This window comes from Lampetra fluviatilis, chromosome 3 (assembly GCF_964198595.1).
Source record: "Lampetra fluviatilis chromosome 3, kcLamFluv1.1, whole genome shotgun sequence".
Taxonomy (NCBI): domain Eukaryota; kingdom Metazoa; phylum Chordata; class Hyperoartia; order Petromyzontiformes; family Petromyzontidae; genus Lampetra; species Lampetra fluviatilis.
Window position 1 is genome coordinate 14,134,651 of NC_136277.1, and position 22,160 is coordinate 14,156,810.

The 22,160-nt window shown below is 54.7% G+C and overlaps 2 protein-coding genes across 2 annotated transcripts; both read left to right on the forward strand.

Moving 5' to 3' along the window:
* The first annotated feature begins 5,126 nt into the window (after positions 1-5,126).
* LOC144953125 (uncharacterized) lies at positions 5,127-12,691 on the forward strand. The gene is made up of 3 exons (XM_078883682.1): positions 5,127-5,287; positions 10,192-10,600; positions 12,550-12,691. The coding sequence occupies exon 2, from the start codon at positions 10,224-10,226 to the stop codon at positions 10,581-10,583; it is 360 nt and encodes a 119-aa protein (XP_078739808.1). The 5' UTR covers positions 5,127-5,287; positions 10,192-10,223; the 3' UTR covers positions 10,584-10,600; positions 12,550-12,691.
* LOC144948448 (uncharacterized) lies at positions 11,843-21,099 on the forward strand. The gene is made up of 4 exons (XM_078877935.1): positions 11,843-11,856; positions 12,550-12,795; positions 14,130-14,283; positions 15,379-21,099. Exons 1-4 carry the CDS (start codon positions 11,843-11,845, stop codon positions 15,649-15,651), a joined length of 687 nt encoding a protein of 228 aa, XP_078734061.1. The 3' UTR covers positions 15,652-21,099.
* The last annotated feature ends 1,061 nt before the right edge of the window (positions 21,100-22,160 follow it).

The following is a 22,160-nucleotide window of genomic DNA, read 5'->3' on the forward strand; positions in this document are numbered from 1 at the left end:
GTGGTTGTGGTGGTGGTGGTGGTCATCGCACACGCCACGGTGACGAGCGAGCGCTTCAGAAGGTGAACATGAGGGTGCCGTCCACGCTGGTACAGAGGACCACAGGGAGAGAGAGACACGCAAACTCCAAAGATACAACAGGCATTGTCAGGGCCGGGATCGGACCTACGATCAGCTGTATACCAGGCGAGGTCGTTAACATCTCGCCTCCACGCGACCACAGGGAGTGAGAGACACGCAAACTCCAAAGATACAACAGGCATTGTCAGGGCCGTGATCGGACCTACGATCACCTGTATACCAGGCGAGGTCGTTAACATCTCGCGTCCACGCGACCACAGGGAGGGAGAGAGAGACGCAAACTCCAAAGATACAACAGGCATTCTCAGGGTCGGGATCGGACCTACGATTACCTGTATACCAGGCGAGGTAGTTAACATCTCGCCTCTACGCGACCACAGGGAGAGAGAGTTCAAAGTTAATTTATTAGGTATAGCCCTGTGAGCCATTCGGCTCTTGAATCGGGTGCAACCGCAACAAACAAAGAGAGAGACACAAACTCCAAAGATACAACAGGCATTGTCAGGGCCGTGATCGGACCTACGACCTCCTCCATACCACGAGGGAAACAAAGGCGGTCGGGCGTGGTGCTGGCCACTCGCTCAGAGCACTTGCCCCCAAACGTATATGAAGGCTATACGGAGGAATATTTGCCTTTGTCTTTGGCCTGATTGATTGTTATGAACAATATTATGAACAATCAATCACAATTATGCTGTCACTACACTCGACGGGTAACGAACGTGCAGTATTTTTGTTCTCAACAAAGTCAAAGATCTTGGTTCTTTCGGTAAAGTCACGTAGAATGGAAATAATAAAATAATAAAATTAAACATAATAAAATTATTCTCACGACGTTTTGGCCACAACGCAAGCAGCCGTCCTCAGGTGAAGACCACCTGAGGAAAGAACCAAGAAGATGAATCCCAGGTCTTCACCTGAGGAAAGAACCAAGAAGATGAATCCCAGGTCTTCACCTGAGGAAAGAACCAAGAAGATGAATCCCTGCAGTCACGAAAGCTTTAAATCGAAAGTCAAAGATCGCCCGTATAGCCTTAGCAGACCCCGGTGTTGATGTTCACGCACGGCACCAGGTATTCATTGGTGGCTGAGTCGCCGGGTGTTGGTGGTGGCCGTGAGCGGGAATCGAACTCGGGTCGCCGGGTTCGCGGCGCGACGCGCTAACCGCCGCGCCACCGCTCCCCCTGTTTACCGCACAGACAGACGCACGCGCCCACACACACGACTCTTCACCTCCGTGTAATCAAGCGAGCCATAGAGGGCAAATGTGTAAACCGGTGCAATGGACCCGTGACTTCAGTGCTTAAGCTCGATAAACAAAGGCACGCGTGGGTGACGTGATGGTGGGGTTGGGTGGGGTGAGGTGGAGGGGGGTAAGGAAGGAGGAGGAGGGGGGGGGATTCGTTTCGCTGAGTAAGGGGGGCATTTTTATACCGTGAAGTTTGCCAGAACCACAAGGAAGGGGCTGTACCAACTCGAGTTGGATGGGGCGGGGGTTATCTCGTGATGTTGTTAGTAGCAGCAGCAGCCGGACTGTACCAACTCGGCTTGGAGGGAGAGAAAATAGTTGAACTCGTGAAGTTTGCCAGAACAACAAGGGCTGTACCAACTCGAGTTGGAGAGGGGGGGGGTTTGATCTCGTGTTGTTTGTCAGTCACATCAGTAGCAGCAGTAGCCGGACTGTACCAACTCGACTTGGAGGGAGGGAGAAGAGTTGATATCGTGAAGTTTGCAAGAACAAGGGTTGTACTAATTCGAGTTGGATGGGGGGTGGATCTCGTGAAGTTTGCCAGAACAAGGGCTGTACCAAGTCGAGTTGGAGGGGGGGTGGAGTTGATATCGTGAAGTTTGTCCGTCACCTCCTCAGCAGCAGCCGGACTGTACCAACTCGAAGTCGGGAGGGGGGGGTTGGTCTCGTGATTTTTGCCATAACCACGTGCGCTTAACCAACTCGAGTGGGGAGGGGTGAGGGGTTCAGGATAGATCTCGTGATGTTTGTCAGTCTCCGTAGCAACAGTTAAAATATTTTATTTAATTAAAAACATTTTTTTTAATAGATTGTGGTGGGTGGGACACCAAGAGGCTGTTTTGTGGCACGAAGGGAGGGAGTCAAATGGGTTCGGTCGCGTTGTTGGGGCGGGCAGGGGAGAGGAGGCGGCGGGGGGGTGGGGGGGCAGAGCGGGTTGGACTCGTCCAAGTGATGAACCACAAACAGGGGGGGGGGGGTTGTGGATGGTGGCCTCAGTCGAACGCGTGGGAGGGTTTCGTGACCAAATTGTCACGCGTAATAATAGAGGGTTTTTTTTTGGGGGGGGGGGTTAGATCGCGTAAATATTTTAATGTTGCACCCTATGAAGGCCGGCATAGGGTGCCAGCAAACACGCACCGACCGCCTTTGTCTCCCCCCCCCCACCAGTGGCGATGTTTACTACATAGGTTAACTCATTTGAGGCTGAGTCGACCTAGGGGGGAGGCCCGCGACCGATTCAAATAATCGTCACCGGCGTTGGCCGTGAGCGTGTAATCGAACTCGGGTCATCGCCGGGTTCGTAGCGCAGTGCGCTAACCACTACACCCCCCCCCCGTCCCACACACACCTTCTTAGCAACTACGACACGTCGCATCAGGTTTACTCATTTGAGGCTGAGTCGACCTAGGGGAGGGCCCAGGAACCGCGTCAGATGAATCGCTGTCACTGGTGTTGGTGGTGGGCGTGAGCGAGAATTGGAACTCCAGTTGAGCAATCGTGATTTGTTCGCGCAGCGCTAACCGCTGCACCACCACTCCCCCGACAGCAGCAGCAACAACAACACACGCGCGTGCACACACATTCATCACATCCGCAGATGTAACACGCACCACACACGCATACATATCTCACACACACACATGCCTCACACACACGTACACATTGCAACACACACATCACTCACACACACAGGCATAAAAAAAGACAAAGATCGCCTGTATAGCCTTCACATACTCTTGGGGCAAGTGCTGTTAGCGAGCGCCGGTTCTGTGCTGGGGTTTGTAGTTAGCGTAGCGCAGCGCTAACCGCTGCACCACCGTTCCTCCACCCCACTCGTCCGTCCCACGTTCTCCCCAACGCCCCCCCACCAAGATAAATAGACTGTCCCACACATCTCCCACTCTCATAGAGAGGGAGGGAGATCCCCCCCCCTCCAAGATAAATAGACTGTCCCACACATCTCCCACTCTTAGAGAGAGAGAGGGAGGGAGCTTCCCCCCCCCCAAGTTAAATAGACTGCCCCAAACATCTCCCACTCTTAGAGAGATAGATGGAGGGAGATACCCCCCAAGATAAATAGACTGCCCCACACATCTCCCACTCTCATAGAGAGAGAGGGAGGGAGATTCCCCCTCCCCCTGCCGAGATAGACTGCCCCAAACATCTCCCACTCTCATAGAGAGAGAGGGGGAGGGAGATCCCCCCCAAGATAAATAGACTGCCCCAAACATCTCCCACTCTCATAGAGAGAGAGAGGTAGATTCCCCCCCCAAGATAAATAGACTGCCCCAAACATCTCCCACTCTCACAGAGAGAGGGAGGGAGATTCTCCCCCCAAGATAAATAGACTGCCCCAAACATCTCCCACTCTCATAGAGAGAGAGGGGGGGAGGGAGATCTACCCCCCAAGATAAATAGACTGCCCCACACATCTCCCACTCCCATAGAGAGAGAGAGGGGGAGGGAGATTTCCCCCCCCCAAGATAAATAGACTGCCCCAAACATCTCCCACCATCATAGAGAGAGGCAGGGAGGGAGGGAGATACCCCCCCCCCCCAAGATAAATAGACTGCCCCAAACATCTCCCACTCTCATAGAGAGAGAGGGAGGGAGATTTCCCCGCCCAAGATAAATAGACTGCCCCACACATCTCCCACTCTCATAGAGAGAGAGGGAGGGAGATTCCCCCTCCCCCTGCCGAGATAGACTGCCCCAAACATCTCCCACTCTCATAGAGAGAGAGGGGGAGGGAGATCCCCCCCAAGATAAATAGACTGCCCCAAACATCTCCCACTCTCATAGAGAGAGAGAGGTAGATTCCCCCCCCAAGATAAATAGACTGCCCCAAACATCTCCCACTCTCACAGAGAGAGGGAGGGAGATTCTCCCCCCAAGATAAATAGACTGCCCCAAACATCTCCCACTCTCATAGAGAGAGAGGGGGGGAGGGAGATCTACCCCCCAAGATAAATAGACTGCCCCACACATCTCCCACTCCCATAGAGAGAGAGAGGGGGAGGGAGATTTCCCCCCCCCAAGATAAATAGACTGCCCCAAACATCTCCCACCATCATAGAGAGAGGCAGGGAGGGAGGGAGATACCCCCCCCCCCCCCAAGATAAATAGACTGCCCCAAACATCTCCCACTCTCATAGAGAGAGAGGGAGGGAGATTTCCCCGCCCAAGATAAATAGACTGCCCCACACATCTCCCACTCTCATAGAGAGAGAGGGAGGGAGATTCCCCCTCCCCCTGCCGAGATAGACTGCCCCAAACATCTCCCACTCTCATAGAGAGAGAGGGGGAGGGAGATCCCCCCCAAGATAAATAGACTGCCCCAAACATCTCCCACTCTCAGAGAGAGATAGGGAGGGAGATTCCCCCCCCCCCAAGATAAATAGACTGCCCCAAACATCTCCCACTCTAAGAGAGAGAGGGGGAGGGAGATTCCCCCCCAAGATAAATAGACTGCCCCAAACATCTCCCACTCTTAGAGAGAGAGAGAGGGAGGGAGATTTCCACCCCCCAAGTTAAATAGACTGCCCCAAACATCTCCCACTCTCATAGAGAGAGGGAGGGAGATTCCCCCCCCCAAGATAAATAGACTGCCCCAAACATCTCCCACTCTCATAGAGAGAGAGGGGGAGGGAGATCCCCCCCCAAGATAAATAGACTGCCCCAAACATCTCCCACTCCCATAGAGAGAGAGGGGGAGGGAGATCCCCCCCCCAAGATAAATAGACTGCCCCAAACATCTCCCACTCTCATAGAGAGGGCGGGAGATTCCCCCCCCACCAAGATAAATAGACTGCCCAGACAGCTCCCACACTCAGACAGGCAGAGAGAGTGGAGAGAGTGAGTGGGAAATCCCCACGTCTCTCTCTCTCTTTGATTTTTGTTTTTCTCTAAAGAGAGTGAGGACACGAACAGCCGTGCTGAAGTCGCCCTCGCTTGCGGGTGAGTTGAAAAAAGGGGCCCGAAACGTCGACGATTATTATTGTGGTTGTTGTAGAATGTTCGCGTTGTTTGAGTGGTTTGCGTATGTTGATCTTCTTTCGCACCGTACGTAGCTATCCGTACTCTTCGGAGGAGCAGTGTTGAGTCTGTGGGCAGTGTTGAGTCTGTGGGCAGTGTGGAGTCTATGGGCAGTGTTGAGTCTATGGGCAGTGTTGAGTCTATGGGCAGTGTTGAGTCTGTGGGCAGTGTGGAGTCTATAGGCAGTGTTGAGTCTATGGGCAGTGTTGAGTCTGTGGGGCAGTGTGGAGTCTATGGGCAGTGTTGAGTCTATGGGCAGTGTTGAGTCTGTGGGCAGTGTTGAGTCTATGGGCAGTGTTGAGTCTATGGGCAGTGTTGAGTCTGTGGGGCAGTGTTGAGTCTATGGGCAGTGTTGAGTCTGTGGGCAGTGTTGAGTCTGTGGGCAGTGTTGAGTCTATGGGCAGTGTTGAGTCTGTGGGGCAGTGTTGAGTCTATGGGCAGTGTTGAGTCTGTGGGCAGTGTTGAGTCTATGGGCAGTGTTAGTCTATGGGCAGTGTTGAGTCTGTGGAGCAGTGTTGAGTCGATGGGCAGTGTTGAGTCTGTGGGGCAGTGTTGAGTCTATGGGCAGTGTTGAGTCTATGGGAGGTGTTGAGTCTATGGGCAGTACTCTTAGGTTTTTTCAAATCTAGAATCTATGGGCAGTGTTGAGTCTATGGGCAGTGTTGAGTCTATGGGCAGTGTTGAGTATATGGGAGGTGTTGAGTCTATGGGCAGTACTCTTAGGTTTTTTCAAATCTAGAATCTATGGGCAGTGTTGAGTCTATGGGCTGTGTTGAGTCTATAGTGCAGTGTTGAGTCTATGGGCAGTGTTGAGTCTGTGGGCAGTGTTGAGTCTATGGTGCAGTGTTGAGTCTATGGGCAGTGTTGAGTCTATGGGCAGTGTTGAGTCTATGGTGCAGTGTTGAGTCTATGGGCAGTGTTGAGTCTCATGGGGCAGTGTTGAGTCTATGGGCAGTGTTGAGTCTGTGGGCAGTGTTGAGTCTGTGGGCAGTGTTGAGTCTATGGGGCAGTGTTGAGTATATGGGCAGTGTTGAGTCTGTGGGCAGTGTTGAGTCTATGGTGCAGTGTTGAGTCTATGGTGCAGTGTTGAGTCTATGGTGCAGTGTTGAGTCTATGGTGCAGTGTTGAGTCTGTGGGCAGTGTTGAGTCTGTGGGCAGTGTTGAGTCTGTGGTCCCTTGACTGGCCCACACTGGGGCAAGCGTGAAGGAATCGGACAAATAGGGGGGGGGGTGGTTGGTGGTGTCACTCCGCCAACTCTGCCAACCAGGATGCACAACACAACAGGATGCACAACACACACGACATCTCTGTGCGTGTGTGGGCATGTGAGTGTGTATGTAGCGTGTGTGTGCATGTGTGTATGTAGCGTGAGTGTGTGCAGTGTGTGTGTGTAGTGTATGTGCAGTGTGTGTGTGTGTGCATGTGAGTGTGTGTTTGTGGTAGTGTATGTGCAGTGTGTGTGTGTAGAGTGTGTGTGCAAGTGTGTGTGTATGTAGCGTGTGTGTGTGTGCAGTGTGGGTGTATGTAGTGTATGTGCAGTGTGTATGTAGTGTGTGTGTGCAGTGTGTGTGTATGTAGTGCATGTGAGTGTGTATGTAGTGTATGTGTGCAGAGTGTGTGTGCAGAGTGTATGTGCAGTGTGTGTGTGCAGTGTGTGTGTATGTAGCGTGTGTGTGTGTGCAATGTGTGTGTATGTAGCGTGTGTGTGTGTGCAGTGTGTGTGTGCATGTGAGTGTGTGTGTGTGCATGTGAGTGTGTGTGTGTGTGCATGTGAGTGTGTGTTTGTGGTAGTGTAGCGGTTAGCGCTACGTTGCGCTATGAACCTGGCGAGCCGAGTTCGATTCCCGCTCACGGCCAACACCGGTGGCGATTATCTAAACCGGTCCTGGGCCTCCCCTAGGTCGACTCAGCCTCAAACGAGTACCTGGTGCGGTGTGTAAACACCGCCACTGGGGAGACAAAGGCGGCCGGGTGTGGGTGTTGGCCACCCATCCCCTCGTGTGCCGTGCCGGCCTTCATAGGTGCTCGCAAACAGCACTTGCCCCAACAGTGTTACAGGCTATACGGGGGATCTTTGTATTTGCGGTATTTGCATTTAATGTGGCCTTACAGCTTTTAAGATTATAAATAAATAAAAATACAACTGCAAAGTACATTGAAAACCGATGTGTACGTGTGTTGTCAACCGCTCCAACAATTACTGATGTTAACTACCTCGCCTGGTGTACAGGAGGTCGTGGGTTCAATCCCGACCCTGACGCCTGCTGCTGTATATTTGGAGTTTGCGTGTCTCTCTCTCTCATCATCATCACGGTGGCTAGGAGATGTTAACTACCTCGCCTGGTGTACAGGAGGTCGTGGGTTCGATCCCGACCCTGACGCCTGCTGCTGTATATCTGGAGTTTGCGTGTCTCTCCCCTCCACCAACTCCCCCCGTGGTCGCGTGGATCTTTGTCCGGGGTCGTCCGGTTTCTTCCCCTCTTCACATTCAGAATCAACATCACGCGTGTTAGAGCGTTGTTTGGTGACTGTTATAAATGTCAACACGACGACGATGACGATGATGATGCTAAGAGCTCACATCGCCAAGCTCTCACTTGCGATGGCGAGGCCGCTTCTGAAAAAAAAAGAGCAAACTGTCCGACAAGCCCAGTGGGGCTTTCCCTGGCACTAGAATAAAAAAACATGTTTTTGTTGTAAAAAAAATGTTTCGTTGTAAAAAAAATTGATAAATAAAGGGTGACTGTGAAGCATCGCTTCCTCAACTCACCGGCGAAGCTGAAACAACCGTCCGTGGGGTGACATCGTCACACACTGTGGCGGAGGGGGAGATCCAGAGGTGTGGACTCGAGTCATGTGACTTGGACTCGAGTCAGACTCGAGTCATGAATTTGATGACTTGCGACTCGACTTGGACTTGCATAACAATGACTTTGTCCCACCTATGAGATGTGGACTCGAGTCATGTGACTTGGACTCGAGTCAGACTCGAGTCATGAATTTGATGACTTGCGACTCGACTTGGACTTGCATAACAATGACTTTGTCCCACCTATGAGATGTGGACTCGAGTCATGTGACTTGGACTCGAGTCAGACTCGAGTCATGAATTTGATGACTTGCGACTCGACTTGGACTTGCATAACAATGACTTTGTCCCACCTATGAGATGTGGACTCGAGTCATGTGACTTGGACTCGAGTCAGACTCGAGTCATGAATTTGATGACTTGCGACTCGACTTGGACTTGCATAACAATGACTTTGTCCCACCTCTGGGGAGATCCTCACGACCGCAGATTTGTCCCATAGCTCAAATGTCGCGTGCGTGGCCTGTGACCCCGTAACCCCCTGACCCCAGCGGCCCCCAACATTTTTGGCACCAGGGACCGGTTTCGTGGAAGACAATTTTTTTCACGGATCAGGGGGGTGGGGGGGGCGGTGTCATCATTGGGTCTTTCCAGCGACGTTTGTTTTTGACTCACCGCTCACACCTCCTGCTGCTACCGTGCGGCCCGGGTCCTAACAGGCCACGGACCGGTACTGTGGCCCGGAGGTTGGGGACCCCCTGCTCTAACCCCAACAACAACAACACAAGTGGTGGAGAAGGAACAGCAGGGGCCACACGAACGCTCTCTCTCTCTCTCTGCTGCTGATCCTGAAGCCCTCAGTAGCATCAGCAGCAACAGCAGCATCATCAGCAGCAGCATCAGCATCATCAGCAGCAGCATCAGCAGCATCAGCAGCAGCATCAGCATCAGCAGCAGCATCATCAGCAGCAGCATCAGCAGCATCAGTAGCAGCAGCAGCATCAGTAGCATCAGCAGCAGCATCAGCATCATCAGCAGCAGCATCAGCAGCAGCATCAGTAGCATCAGCAGCAGCATCAGCAGCAGCATCAGCATCATCAGCAGCAGCATCAGCAGCATCAGCATCAGCAGCAGCATCATCAGCAGCAGCATCAGCAGCAGCATCAGTAGCATCAGCAGCAGCATCAGCAGCAGCATCAGCATCATCAGCAGCAGCATCAGCAGCATCAGTAGCAGCAGCAGCATCAGTAGCATCAGCAGCATCATCAGCAGCAGCATCAGCAGCAGCAGCATCAGCAGCAGTATCAGCAGCATCAGCATCAGTAGCAGCAGCAAAATCTGGACATCCACATTGAGCAGCATCGAGTTCCTGAGCCGCCTTGCCGCTGCTGCTGTTGCTGCCCGTCACGTGGCCAGGGTTTAGAACAGAAGCACCGTCTCCACCCCCCCACCACCACCAAAAAAAATGTTCAATGACGAATTCAAAAAGATCGGCCCCGTTAATCCAAGCGTCCACCATCAATCACCGATGTCTCTTCATCTCTCTTCATCTCTCTGTCGCACGGCCAAGGTTTAGAACAGAAGCTCCCTCCCTGGCCGCCCTCCCACAAAAAAACTAAATCCAATCGCCTCAATCCTCGTGTCGGCATCCACCACCAAACACATTCCTCCTGCGGAGGGAGCTGGTAGGAACGTTGGGTTGCTCGGTCAATGGCCAGGGTCAACGGCGGCGTGGTGTATTCCGCAAATATGCCCGACTGTGAGGGCGGGCACAAGCCGGCGTGAGTAGGTGAAACGTTGAGTTTTATAAGGGCACCACGGGGTGACCAGCCCCTCCCCTCCCCACCCAGCCCCACCCCTCCCACCCCCCACCCAGCCCCTCCCCACCCTCCCCTCCCCACCCAGCCCCTCCCTGCACGACGGACACAATAATCCCCAGTGGGCTGGTGTAACCAGGAGGTTCCTACCAGTATAATCACCCATGTCTCTCTCATCTCTCTTCTCTCTCTCCGGCAGCGCGTTGAGGCGCCAGGCCTCCCGGCGGGGCCATGGGGCCTCAGCCGTGGGGCAAACCCCCGGGGCGACCGCCACCGCCACCGTCATCACCGCCACCACGGGCGGTGACGGTGACGGTGGCGGTCGCGTTCCTGGCCCTGTTGGCCGGAGCCGCGTCCACGCTGGCGGCTAGACCTCGGCACGCCGCAGCCGCGGCGCTGGCGTCTGTCCCGGCCGGGGGAGGAGGAGGAGGAGGAGGGGACGAGGTGGGGAGGGTGGACGAGGCGAAGGACACCCTCGCGCTCTGCCGACCGGCGCCCCTCTGGAGGGACGCGGACGGCGTCGACCCGATGGCTGAGCACGCGGGCTGCGTGCGCGTGCTGGCGCTGCTGGCCGGGGGCTGCCGCCTCTGACGATCGCAGGCCACGGAGTGAGTGGTGGTGGTGGTCGCCTTAACAGAATGTAGGGGGCAAGTGCTGTGGTGGTGGGTGGTAGTGTTGGGTGGGTGGGTGGTGGTGGTGGTGGGTGGTAAGGGACATTTGTTACATTCGCACCATCCCATCAGCACTGGTTGGCTATGTACGGTGCAAAAAAATGTCATCGTACGTACAAACGTACCACCACCAAAGATCCCCCCGTGGAACCTAAACAGACTGTCGGGGCAAGTGCTGTTAGCGAGCTCCTGTGAAGGCCGGCACGGCACACGAGGGGGGTGGGTGGGCAGCATCCCCACGCCCGGCCGCCTTTGTCTCCCCGGTGGCGATGTTTACACACCGCACCGGGTACTCATTTGAGGCTGAGTCGAGCTAGGGGAGGCCCAGGACCGGTTCAGATATTCGTCACCGGTGTTGGCCGTGAGCGGGAATTGAACCCGGGTCGCCGGGTTCGTAGTTCAGCGTAGCGATAACCGTTACCACTACCGTTCCCCACAGTCGGGGACACACACACTCGTACACACGCACACGTACACACACACGCACGTACACACACACGTATACACACACGTACACACACACATATACACACACACGTACACACACGTACACACACACACACGTACACACACACACACACTCGTATACACACACACGTACACACACACACACACGTATACACACACGTACACACACACGCACACACACACGTACACACACACACGTACACACACACACACGTACACACACACTTACACACACACGCACACACACACGTACACACACACGTACACACACACACGTACACACACACACACGTACACACACACTTACACACACACACACGTACACACACACTTACACACACACGCACACACACACGTACACACACACGTACACACACACACGTACACACACACACACGTACACACACACGTACACACACACACACGTACACACACACTTACACACACACGCACACACACACGTACACACACACGTACACACACACACGTACACACACACACACGTACACACACACTTACACACACACGCACACGTACACACACTCGTATACACACTCGTATACACACACACACACACGTACACACACACGTACACGTACACACACACATGTACACACACACACGTACACACACGCGCGCACGCGTGTGGGTCAGGTTGCGGTGTTGAGACGTCGTGGAGCTTTGGGGGCAATTGTCGGCGCACATTCTCGGATGCGAACGCTTCTGTATTTTAGACCTTTCATAGTTGCCACCGCATTCACTCGCGATGGCCGTGGCGAGGATTCCCACTCACGAATTGGCCCCCTACTCAGCCATTCCAGGCGTCACAACCTCCCCCGACAGTTGACCCCGCAAGGCGCTAAAACGAATTGTTACCCGAGACACACAGGCCTCCATCATTATGAATTGTTATTGTCGTGCATTTATCGCACACACGCAAACCCACACATTCACACCTACACACGTGTACACACACACACACCTACACACACACCTACACACACATTCACACCTACACACACGCAAACCCACACATTCACACCTACACACGTGTACACACACACGCACATCCACCCACGTACACCTACACACACACACCAACACGCACATCCACCCACGTACACCTACACACACGCACATCCACCCACGTACACCTACACACACACACCAACACGCACATCCACCCACGTACACCTACACACACACACACACATCCACCCACGTACACACGTACACGTACGCACACACGCACATCCACCCACGTACACCTACACACACACACCCACACGTACACCTACACACCCACACGTACACCTACACACCAACACGCCCACCCACATACACCTACACACACACACGCCCACACCTACACACACGCGCCCACACCTACACACGCGCGCGCACGCACGCACACGCAGGCTGGACAGGCTGCGCGCACGCCTGGACGCGCGCGGCTTGAGCGACGTGGCCTACGCGCTGCTCAGCGAGCGCGGCCCTCACTCGCGCTCCTCCGCCCGCCGCCTGGCACGACGCCTCCCCACCCCATCCTCCACCTCCTCCTCCTCGTCGTCGTCCGCAGTGACGGTCCACGCGCAGGCCTCGTCCGGCCCCGACCTGTGGACCTTCTTGGGCGGGCAGCGCAACGACATCTTCGTCTACGACAGGTCGAGGGGCCGGGGGTGGGGGGGAGGGGGGGGAGAGGGGGGGCTCTCGATGGGCACACCGCGTCCAGTAATTGCCGTGCACGTGCGCTGGTTGATCTGTGGGTGCTGCGGTGATGGTGATGGTGGTGATGGTGGTGGTGATGGTGGTGGGGTGGTGATGGTGGTGGGGTGGTGATGGTGGTGGTGGTGGTGATGGTGGTGGTGGTGGTGATGGTGGTGGTGGTGATGGTGGTGGTGGTGATGGTGGTGGTGGTGGTGATGGTGGTGGTGGTGATGGTGGTGGTGGTGGTGGTGATGGTGGTGGTGGTGGTGATGTTGGTGATGGTGGTGATGGTGGTGGGGTGGTGATGGTGGTGGTGATGGTGGTGGGGTGGTGATGGTGGTGGTAGTGATGGTGGTGATGGTGGTGGGGTGGTGATGGTGGTGGTGGTGGTGATGGTGGTGGTGGTGATGGTGGTGGGGTGGTGGTGGTGGTGATGGTGGTGATGGTGGTGGTGGTGATGGTGGTGGTGATGCACCAGCCGTGCCCCAGTCATCCTCAGTTCATCAACCCATGGCACCACCTGGATCTGTCCCGTGAACCTCCTACTCCTGCACCTAGCCTGGCACAGCAGTACAACCCATGGCATCACCTGGGTCTGTCCCGTGACCTCCTCCTCCTGCACCTAGCCTGGCACAGCAGTACAACCCATTGCATCACCTGAGTCTGGTCCCGTCACCTCCTCCTGCACCTAGCCTGGCACAGCAGTCAACCCATGGCACCACCTGGGTCTGCCCCATGACCGCCTCCTGCACCTATCGGGGCCTTTATCCTGGTAGTTAAAAAACAAAAGGTGTCAGTTTTGTTGCCAGGTAAAAGGGTAAAAAAACAATTATCATATTTTTACTGGCAAATGAGGTTCCAATGGTGAAAGTTTAAATAGTTCAGAGTTGCATCATGGGACCTCCTTTGCCAGTACCAAAATATACGAATAGGGTTTTTTTCCCCTTTTTTTTGTGTGCGCCTTTTGTGTGCGCCTTTTGGCGTCATCTGGTCGAACGCCATATGAGACTAGGCTCTAAAGAAAGCTGTCTCTGGTGTGGACCAATCAGTTTCAAGGACAATGCATACATTATCAGAGTATTGTTTTTTGTTTGCATTTGACTGCAAGTATTGTGGTTAATGTAAACATGATTCCTTGCGAAAGGTGTCCGTTTTGTTGCCAGAAAAAAGGGGAAAAACCCCCTATTAGTTCAGAGTTGCTTTTATCTTGAGCGGCTCCGTCAAATTGTCTCCCCCCTCGTGTGTCTCCTCCTCATTTTCCTCCTCCTCATCCTCCTCCTCCCCGGTGCAGGTGCGGTCGCCTAACGGTGCGCCTTTCGCTGCCCTACTCCTTCCTGGACTTCCCCTACGTGGAGTCGGCGATCGTGGCCACCCACGCCAAGGAGGTGTGCGGGGCCTGCCCGCCCAGCGGCGAGGCCCCCGCCACCGCCACCGTCGCCACCGCCGTGAGTGCAGTGACCAGCGCGGCCGTCACCGCGATCGTTCCAGCCGAACGATTTTTATATAAAAAATAAATTGTTTTTACCTGCAGCCTGCTCGCAAATTATGATATTTTTACTCGCAGTTTCAGTAGTAGGAGACGCCTTTTGGCGTCATCTGGTCCAACACCACGTGAGACTAGGCTCTAAGGAAAGCTGGCTCGGGTGTGGACCCATCAACTTCAAGGACAGTGCATACATTATCAGAGTTGTGTTGTTTGTTTGCATTCCGACCGCAGGCAGGTATTGTGGTCTATGCAAACATGACTCCTTGTAAAAAAGGTGTCAGTTTTGTTGCCAGATAAAAGGGTAAAAAAAACAATTATAGTAGGAGACTCGTTTGTGAAAAAGTGCCGCGTGAAAGGAATGACGCCACCACGATCGTTCCAGTGATCTATGTATACGTTTTAAAATTGTTATTGGTTTTGCCTGTAGCCCGCGCGTTCCCCGCCGCGCACGTGGCAACCGTCGTAGTAGAAGACGCGTTCGTGAAAAGCGCAGCGCCCCGAGCCGAAACGACGTGTCTGTAAACAACGTAGCAACGCTAAAGTTCGCCCAGATGCCATGTCACTGTGACCACTGCGATGACCGCCACCACCACCGCCCTCGCCAGCACGTCACCGTGTCGTTCCGCGCGCGCCGTACGAAGAAATCGGTTTGTTGTCGAGCGCTCAGAAGCGGCGTTATCACGGTGCCGCACGTCCCGAGTCGTGTCAAAAGTATCTCCCCGACGTGACGGATTTCACCGCGTGAACGTTCACGTGTCGTTCAACCCGCCACCGCCCACCGGGGCCAGTTTAGCGAGGCGGTTGGGCCGCGTGAACAAAACGTGGCCCAAACTCGTTGCTGGTTGGGCACTGAGCGTTTGTCGCGCGTCGGAGAGAGTTAAACCGGCAGCGACATCTACGGTCCGAGTGACCGTGACGTTTCGCCGGTGATCACGACCACCGGCACCGTCGTCGTCGTCGGAAGAAGGAGGACCTCAGCGCGGAACGCGTCGCGAGCTCTTTACCGCTCGCTCGCCACAAACCCTCCCGCCCGCTCTGCCCCGGCCCCCCGCAGGACGTCGCGAAGGTTCGCCCTGACGGCATCGTCGGAGGAGGTGGGGAGGAGGAGGAGCGGCCGGCGATCGTGGACTACGACTGCAGAGACGACGACGACGACGACGACAAGAGAACCGAGGCGCACGGAGAAGAAGACGCGGAGACACGCGGCAAGATCAACGCGCTGCGACGGCAGCTCAAGAAGTCGCCTCCAAACCACCACGGCCACCACGGCCACCAGCACCACGGCCACCACCACGGGGACGGCGGCGCCGGCAGCGGTAGCCGGTGACCGCTGCCGCCCGGTCGCGTTCGTTTCGGCTACCGGTGAGCGATGGAGCGCGCGGGCGGCGGTGGCGGTGACGGTGACGGCGGTGACGGCGGTGACGGTGACGGTGACGGCGTCGCGTGACGGTGACACTGACGGACGCTCGGCCCTGCGGCCAAAGCGACGCCGGCCGCGGTCGTCGTCGCGACCGTCGGCTGACGGTGCCGTGGGGCGACGCGGCTGCCGGCGTCGTGCGCCTGACGGGGCGGTGACGTCGGCGGCGACGTCACCGGTGACGTCACGGAGGGGGAGGAGACGTGACAGTGACGGCCCCGGGCGACGGTCGCTGACTGACGCCGGACGGGCAAGCGGCAGCAGTCGTGACGCTGAGAGGTGGCGGCGGCGGTTGCCGCGGGGCGGAGCTCCGTGTGACGGTGAGCGGCGGCGGGGGGCTGTCGGGAGGAATGAAAGGCGGCGACGAAGGACTGACGGTGACTGACGAGCGAATGAAAGGAGGGAGTGAAGGGATGAAAGTGACTCACCGCTGAGTGAACGGCGGGGACGAGTGGATGAAAGTGACTCACCGCTGAGTGACAGGGAGGAGTGAAGGAATGAAAGTGACTCAGCAGTGAATGAAAGGTAGGAGTGAAGGAATGAAAGTGACTGACGAGTGAATGACAGGAAGGAGTGAAGGAATGAAAGTGACTCAGCAGTGAATGAAAGGAAGGAGTGAAGGAATGAAAATGACTCAGCAGTGAATGACAGGAGGGAGTCAAGGGATGAAAGTGATTCACGAGTGAATGACAGGAAGGATTGAAGGAATGAAAGTGACTGACAAGTGAATGACGGGAAGGAGTGAAGGAATGAAAATGACTGACGAGTGAATGAAAGGAAGGAGTGAGTGAATGAAAGTGACTCACCGCTGAATGACAGGAAGGAGTGAAGGAATGAAAGTGACTCACGAGTGATTGAAAGGATGGAGTGAAGGAATGAAAGTGACTCACGAGTGAATGAAAGGAAGGAGTGAAGGAATGAAAGTGACTCAGCAGTCAATGACAGGAAGGAGTGAAGGAATGAAAGTGACTCAGCAGTGAATGACAGGAAGGAGTGAAGGAATGAAAGTGACTCAGCAGTGAATGAAAGGAAGGAGTGAAGGAATGAAAGTGACTCAGCAGTGAATGACAGGAAGGAGTGAAGGAATGAAAGTGACTCACGAGTGAATGACAGGAAGGAGTGAAGGAATGAAAGGAAGGGACGAGTGAATGAAAGGCAGGAGTGAAGGAATGAAAGTGACTCAGCAGTGAATGAAAGGAGGGAGTGAAGGAATGAAAGTGACTTAGCAGTGAATGACAGGAAGGAGTGAAGGAATGAAAGTGACTCAGCAGTGAATGACAGGAAGGAGTGAAGGAATGAAAGTGACTCACGAGTGAATGAAAGGATGGAGTGAAGGAATGAAAGTGACTGACAAGTGAATGACAGGAAGGAGTGAAGGAATGAAAATGACTCAGCAGTGAATGACAGGAAGGAGTGAAGGAATGAAAGTGACTCACTAGTGAATGACAGGAAGGAGTGAAGGAATGAAAGGAGGGGACGAGTGAATGAAAGGAAGGAGTGAAGGAATGAAAGTGACTCACGAGTGAATGACAGGAAGGAATGAAGGAATGCAAGTGACTCACCGCTGAATGACAGGAAGGAGTGAAGGAATGAAAGGCGGGGACGAGTGAATGAAAGGAAGGAGTGAAGGAATGAAAGTGACTCAGCAGTGAATGACAGGAAGGAGTGAAGGAATGAAAGTGACTCACTAGTGAATGACAGGAAGGAGTGAAGGAATGAAAGGAGGGGACGAGTGAATGAAAGGAAGGAGTGAAGGAATGAAAGTGACTCACGAGTGAATGACAGGAAGGAGTGAAGGAATGAAAGGAGGGGACGAGTGAATGAAAGGAAGGAGTGAATGAATGAAAGTGACTGACCGCTGAATGACAGGAAGGAGTGAAGGAATGAAAGGAGGGGACGAGTGAATGAAAGGAAGGAGTGAAGGATTGAAAGTGATTAACTAGTGAATGAAAGGAAGGAGTGAAGGAATGAAAGTGACTCAGCAGCGAATGAAAGGCAGGAGTGAACGAGTGAAAGTGACTCAGCAGTGAATGAAAGGAAGGAGTGAAGGAATGAAAGTGACTGACGAGTGAATGACAGGCAGGAGTGACGGAATGAAAGTGAATGACGAGTGAATGAGAGCGAGGAGGGGTCGCGGCTGAGGCCGGGAGAGGGGGGGGCTCGCCTCTGACCTCTGACCCCGCCAACTAAGCCGCCCCTCCTCCTCCTCTGAATCTCGCGAGATGTTGACTCCCTCGCCTGGCACGCAGGAGGTCGTGAGTTCGACCCCGACCCCTCACGACGGACGCCTGCTGTATGTGTGGGAGTTTGCGGGTCTCTCTCTCTCTCCCCACGCGGTCGCGTGGATTCTTCTACCGGGGTCTCCGCGCTTAAAGAGTATTTGTCGGCTGTGAATTTGTCGGCGGGCTTTCATTTATTTGACCCGGGGAAGGCCCCCCCCCCCCCCCGACCCCAACTCGATTTTCAGAAGCGAACTTGCCCACCGCGAACGATCGCCCGGCGGAGCGGGCTCCCATCGCTCCCATCGTTCAAATTCGTTGCGACCCGCCGAACACTGTCAACGCAACGTGGGCCGTCGATTCGTGCCGTGGAAGGGGGGAAGGCACCGGACGAATCCACGCGTCCCACGGGCAGAGAGAGCGGGAGCCACGCAGACCCCCAAATATACAGCGGGCAACGTCAGGACGGGTCGGTCGGTCGTGATCGAACCCACGGAGACCTCCTGCGCACCAGGCGAGGTAGTTAACATCTCGAGCAAATGAACGAATGGGTGGGTGGGAACGGAGCGGATGACGGTCGGACGAATGGACGGACCACTCAGAAGTTTGGGTGAAGTTTTGGGATTTTTTTATTATTTTGCTGCCCCCCCATTTGGTTACTCGGGGTTAGCCCCCCCCACCTTCATCCCTACCCCCCCGCGGGGGTCGCGCACATGAAGGGGGGAGCAGAAACTACGCCGTAGGGGCTCTTGCTGGAACGAGGAGCGGTCACGGCGGGGGTTGGTCTGTTGGGGGGGGGGGGCGCCTTGGGTTATGGGCAGAGTGGTCGAGTCGGGCCACGCACACTCACACGTACACACACATGTACACACACACGCACACTTACACATACACGCACACTCACACACACATGTACACACACACGCACACTTACACATACACGCACACTCACACACACATGTACACACACACGCACACATACACGCACACTCACACGTACACACACGCACACACTTACACATACACACTCACACGTACACACACGCACACACACACATGTACACACACATGCACACTTACACATACAAGCACACACGCACACATACACACACACACACTTACACATACACACACACGTACACACACATACACACATACGCACGCACTTAAACACACACTTACACATACACACACTCACAAGCACATGTACACACACACACGCACACACTTACACATACACACACACGCATGTACACACACGCACACGTACACACACACACTTACACATACACACACACTTACACATACACACACACTCACACGCATGTACACACACGCACTCACACACGCGTACACACGCACGTACACACACGCACACACTTACACACGTACACACACACACCCATACACGCACGCACACGCGCACACACACACGCACACATACACACACGCACACTTGCACATACACGCACGTGCGCACACACACGCACGTACACACACGTACACACGCACACACACGCACACAGGCACACGCACGCACATACACGCACGCACATACGCGCATGCACACACGCGTACAACGGACACGCACACGCAGTATGTGACCGAAGGTCGATGTTTTTTTCTTTCTTAATGTTGATCTTGTTTCCTAGATGTAGTTCGCGCTGTCGGATGTGAACCGTTACTCGTGTTGTGAGAGGCTGTCGTGGGGATTGTGTACACACACGCACGTGCACACACGCACACACACGCGTACACACACACGCACACGCGTACACACACGCGTACACACACACGCACGCACACACGTACACACACACGCACGCACACACGCACACACGCGTACACACACACGCACACACACACGTACACACACACGTACACACACACGCATACACACACGTACACACACACGCACGCACACGCGTACACACACGCACACACACAAACCACAACGCACACACAAACTTGCCAGTGTCACGCGTACACACACACACACAAACCCGCACGTGTCACACACACATGTACACACACACAAACCCACGTGTCACACACACATGTACACACACACACGTGTAGACACACACGCGTACACACACACGCGTACACACACACGCGTCACACTCGCGTCACACACACATGTAGACACACACACACAAACCCGCACGCGTCACACACACATGTACACACACACACATGTACACACACACACACGCGTACACACACACACACATGTACACACGCACGCGTAGACACACACACACAAACCCGCACGCGTCACACACACATGTACACACACACACATGTACACACACACGTGTACACACACACACATGTACACACACACATGTACACACACACACACATGTACACACACGCGCACGACCGCTCCCCACGACATCCCAGCGGACGACGCGTACAACTTGTTCTTAATTCTCTCTCTCTAGTCCATGAAGTGGTTTAAACATTTAAAAACAAAATAAAAAGTTAGTGGGCGACAGCGACGGCTTTCTTCTCGCCCCCCCTCCCCCCCATCGTGGGGGTGCGGAGCGGGGGAGGGGGTCACACCAAAATCGTGCGCGAGCCACAGCGGCGAGGAAATGTTAACTCCCTCGCCTGGAGTGCAGGAGGTCCGTGGCTTCGACGCTCGATTCCTGACCCTCCCCCCCCGCTCCCCCACGAGACGTTGACCGCCCGTTTCCAGCCTGGGTTCGATTCCCGGCGGGCAGGAGGGGGGCAGGCGAGAGGGAACCGGTGAAAGGTAGCGTCGACACACGTCGCGATCACGCGTGCCGAGGATGAACCTCCGAGCGGTCGGACGGGACGGGACGCGACGGGACGCGACGGATCGACTGAACTTGACGGATTCGACCGTTCGAGTCGCGGACGCGGCGGCACCGGCGACCTCCCCACGTGCATGAAGGGCTCCCGGGAAAAGCGCGACCACGTTACCGGGACTCCGGATGGCGAGCGAGTGAGTCGCGATGGGCTCGCCGTGCCGCCGTGTCCGTGGTGGTGGTGGTGGGAGGGCGGCGATGAAGAGACGCGTGTTAGAGACTCCCACACCGCCGTGCGGTTGTGTGTGCGGGTGGTTGTTCGGACTGTGTCGGGGGGCCTCAATAAAATCTTGAGACGCTGAGCGTTTGGTGAGCGCGTGTTTATTTCGCGACGCGTTGGCGTTGTTTGTTGGTGTTGTTGGTTGTGGTTTGTTGTTGTTGTGTGTCCCAGTGCTACGCTGCGCGACGAACCTGGCGAGACGGGTTCGATTCCTGATCACGGCCAACATCGGTGACGATTATCCGAACGGGTCCTGGGCCTCCGCTAGGTCGACGCAGCCTCAAATGAATACCTGGGGCGGTGCGCGAACATCGCCACTTGGTATAGCCATGGAAAGCGTCTCGAACTACGTGGTCAAAGATGATGTTAAGAAGTGTGGGAGCCGGAGGACATCCCTGTCGCATCCCGAAGGTGTACAGGGAATGGCTCCGACTCCTGGCCACGTAGATCTACCCGGACCTGCCGTGCCCACCATCACGAAGGCCCTTTAATGATTGCGAGCAGAGAGTCAGGGACTCCGAAATCACGAAGAATTGCCCACAATTGTGGCCTGTTGATGGTATCATAGGCCTTGACCAGGTCGATAAAGCAGAGGTGTAGGTCTTGTTGGAATTCCCTACACCTCTGCTGGAGCAGATGGAGAGTGAACGTGGCTTTTGTGGTCTGAAACCGCATTGGGGCTCCGCAAGCCTCTCCTCAGCGTGCCTGGCAAGGCGATGTTGAATAATCCTTGCCAGGACCTTTCCCGGCACAAGACAAGACACACACACATATAAAAAACATTTCACTCAAGCTCGCCGTTAATCAGTGGGCCAACGCGGCAGCGAAAATGAATCGGGGTTCAAGTTCATTTATTAGGTATAGCCCTGTGAGCCATTCGGCTCTTGAATCGGGTGCAACCGCAACAAACAAAAAACAAAAACATGAACAAGAAAACATCTTAAAGTGAATATGTGACTGAGTGCAAACAGAAAATCCAAGAAAAGACAGCAAAATGTTGCAGAAAAAATCACCGTACACCAACGCTGTGTGCACAAATCCCAGTGGGATGCAAGTCAAACAACAACAACCACAAGGCATCTTCTTGGTTCTTTCGGTAAAGTCACGTAGAAGGGAAGTAATAAAATAATAAAAATAAAACAT

Bases quoted from the DNA above. Each gene is read 5' to 3' on its own strand.
- LOC144953125 (XM_078883682.1), top strand. From the start codon at position 10,224: ATGGGGCCTCAGCCGTGGGGCAAACCCCCGGGGCGACCGCCACCGCCA.
- LOC144948448 (XM_078877935.1), top strand. The intron at 12,796-14,129 runs GTCGAGGGGCCG...TCCCCGGTGCAG, and splicing joins GACATCTTCGTCTACGACAG to GTGCGGTCGCCTAACGGTGC. The intron at 14,284-15,378 runs GTGAGTGCAGTG...GGCCCCCCGCAG, and splicing joins CCGCCACCGTCGCCACCGCC to GACGTCGCGAAGGTTCGCCC.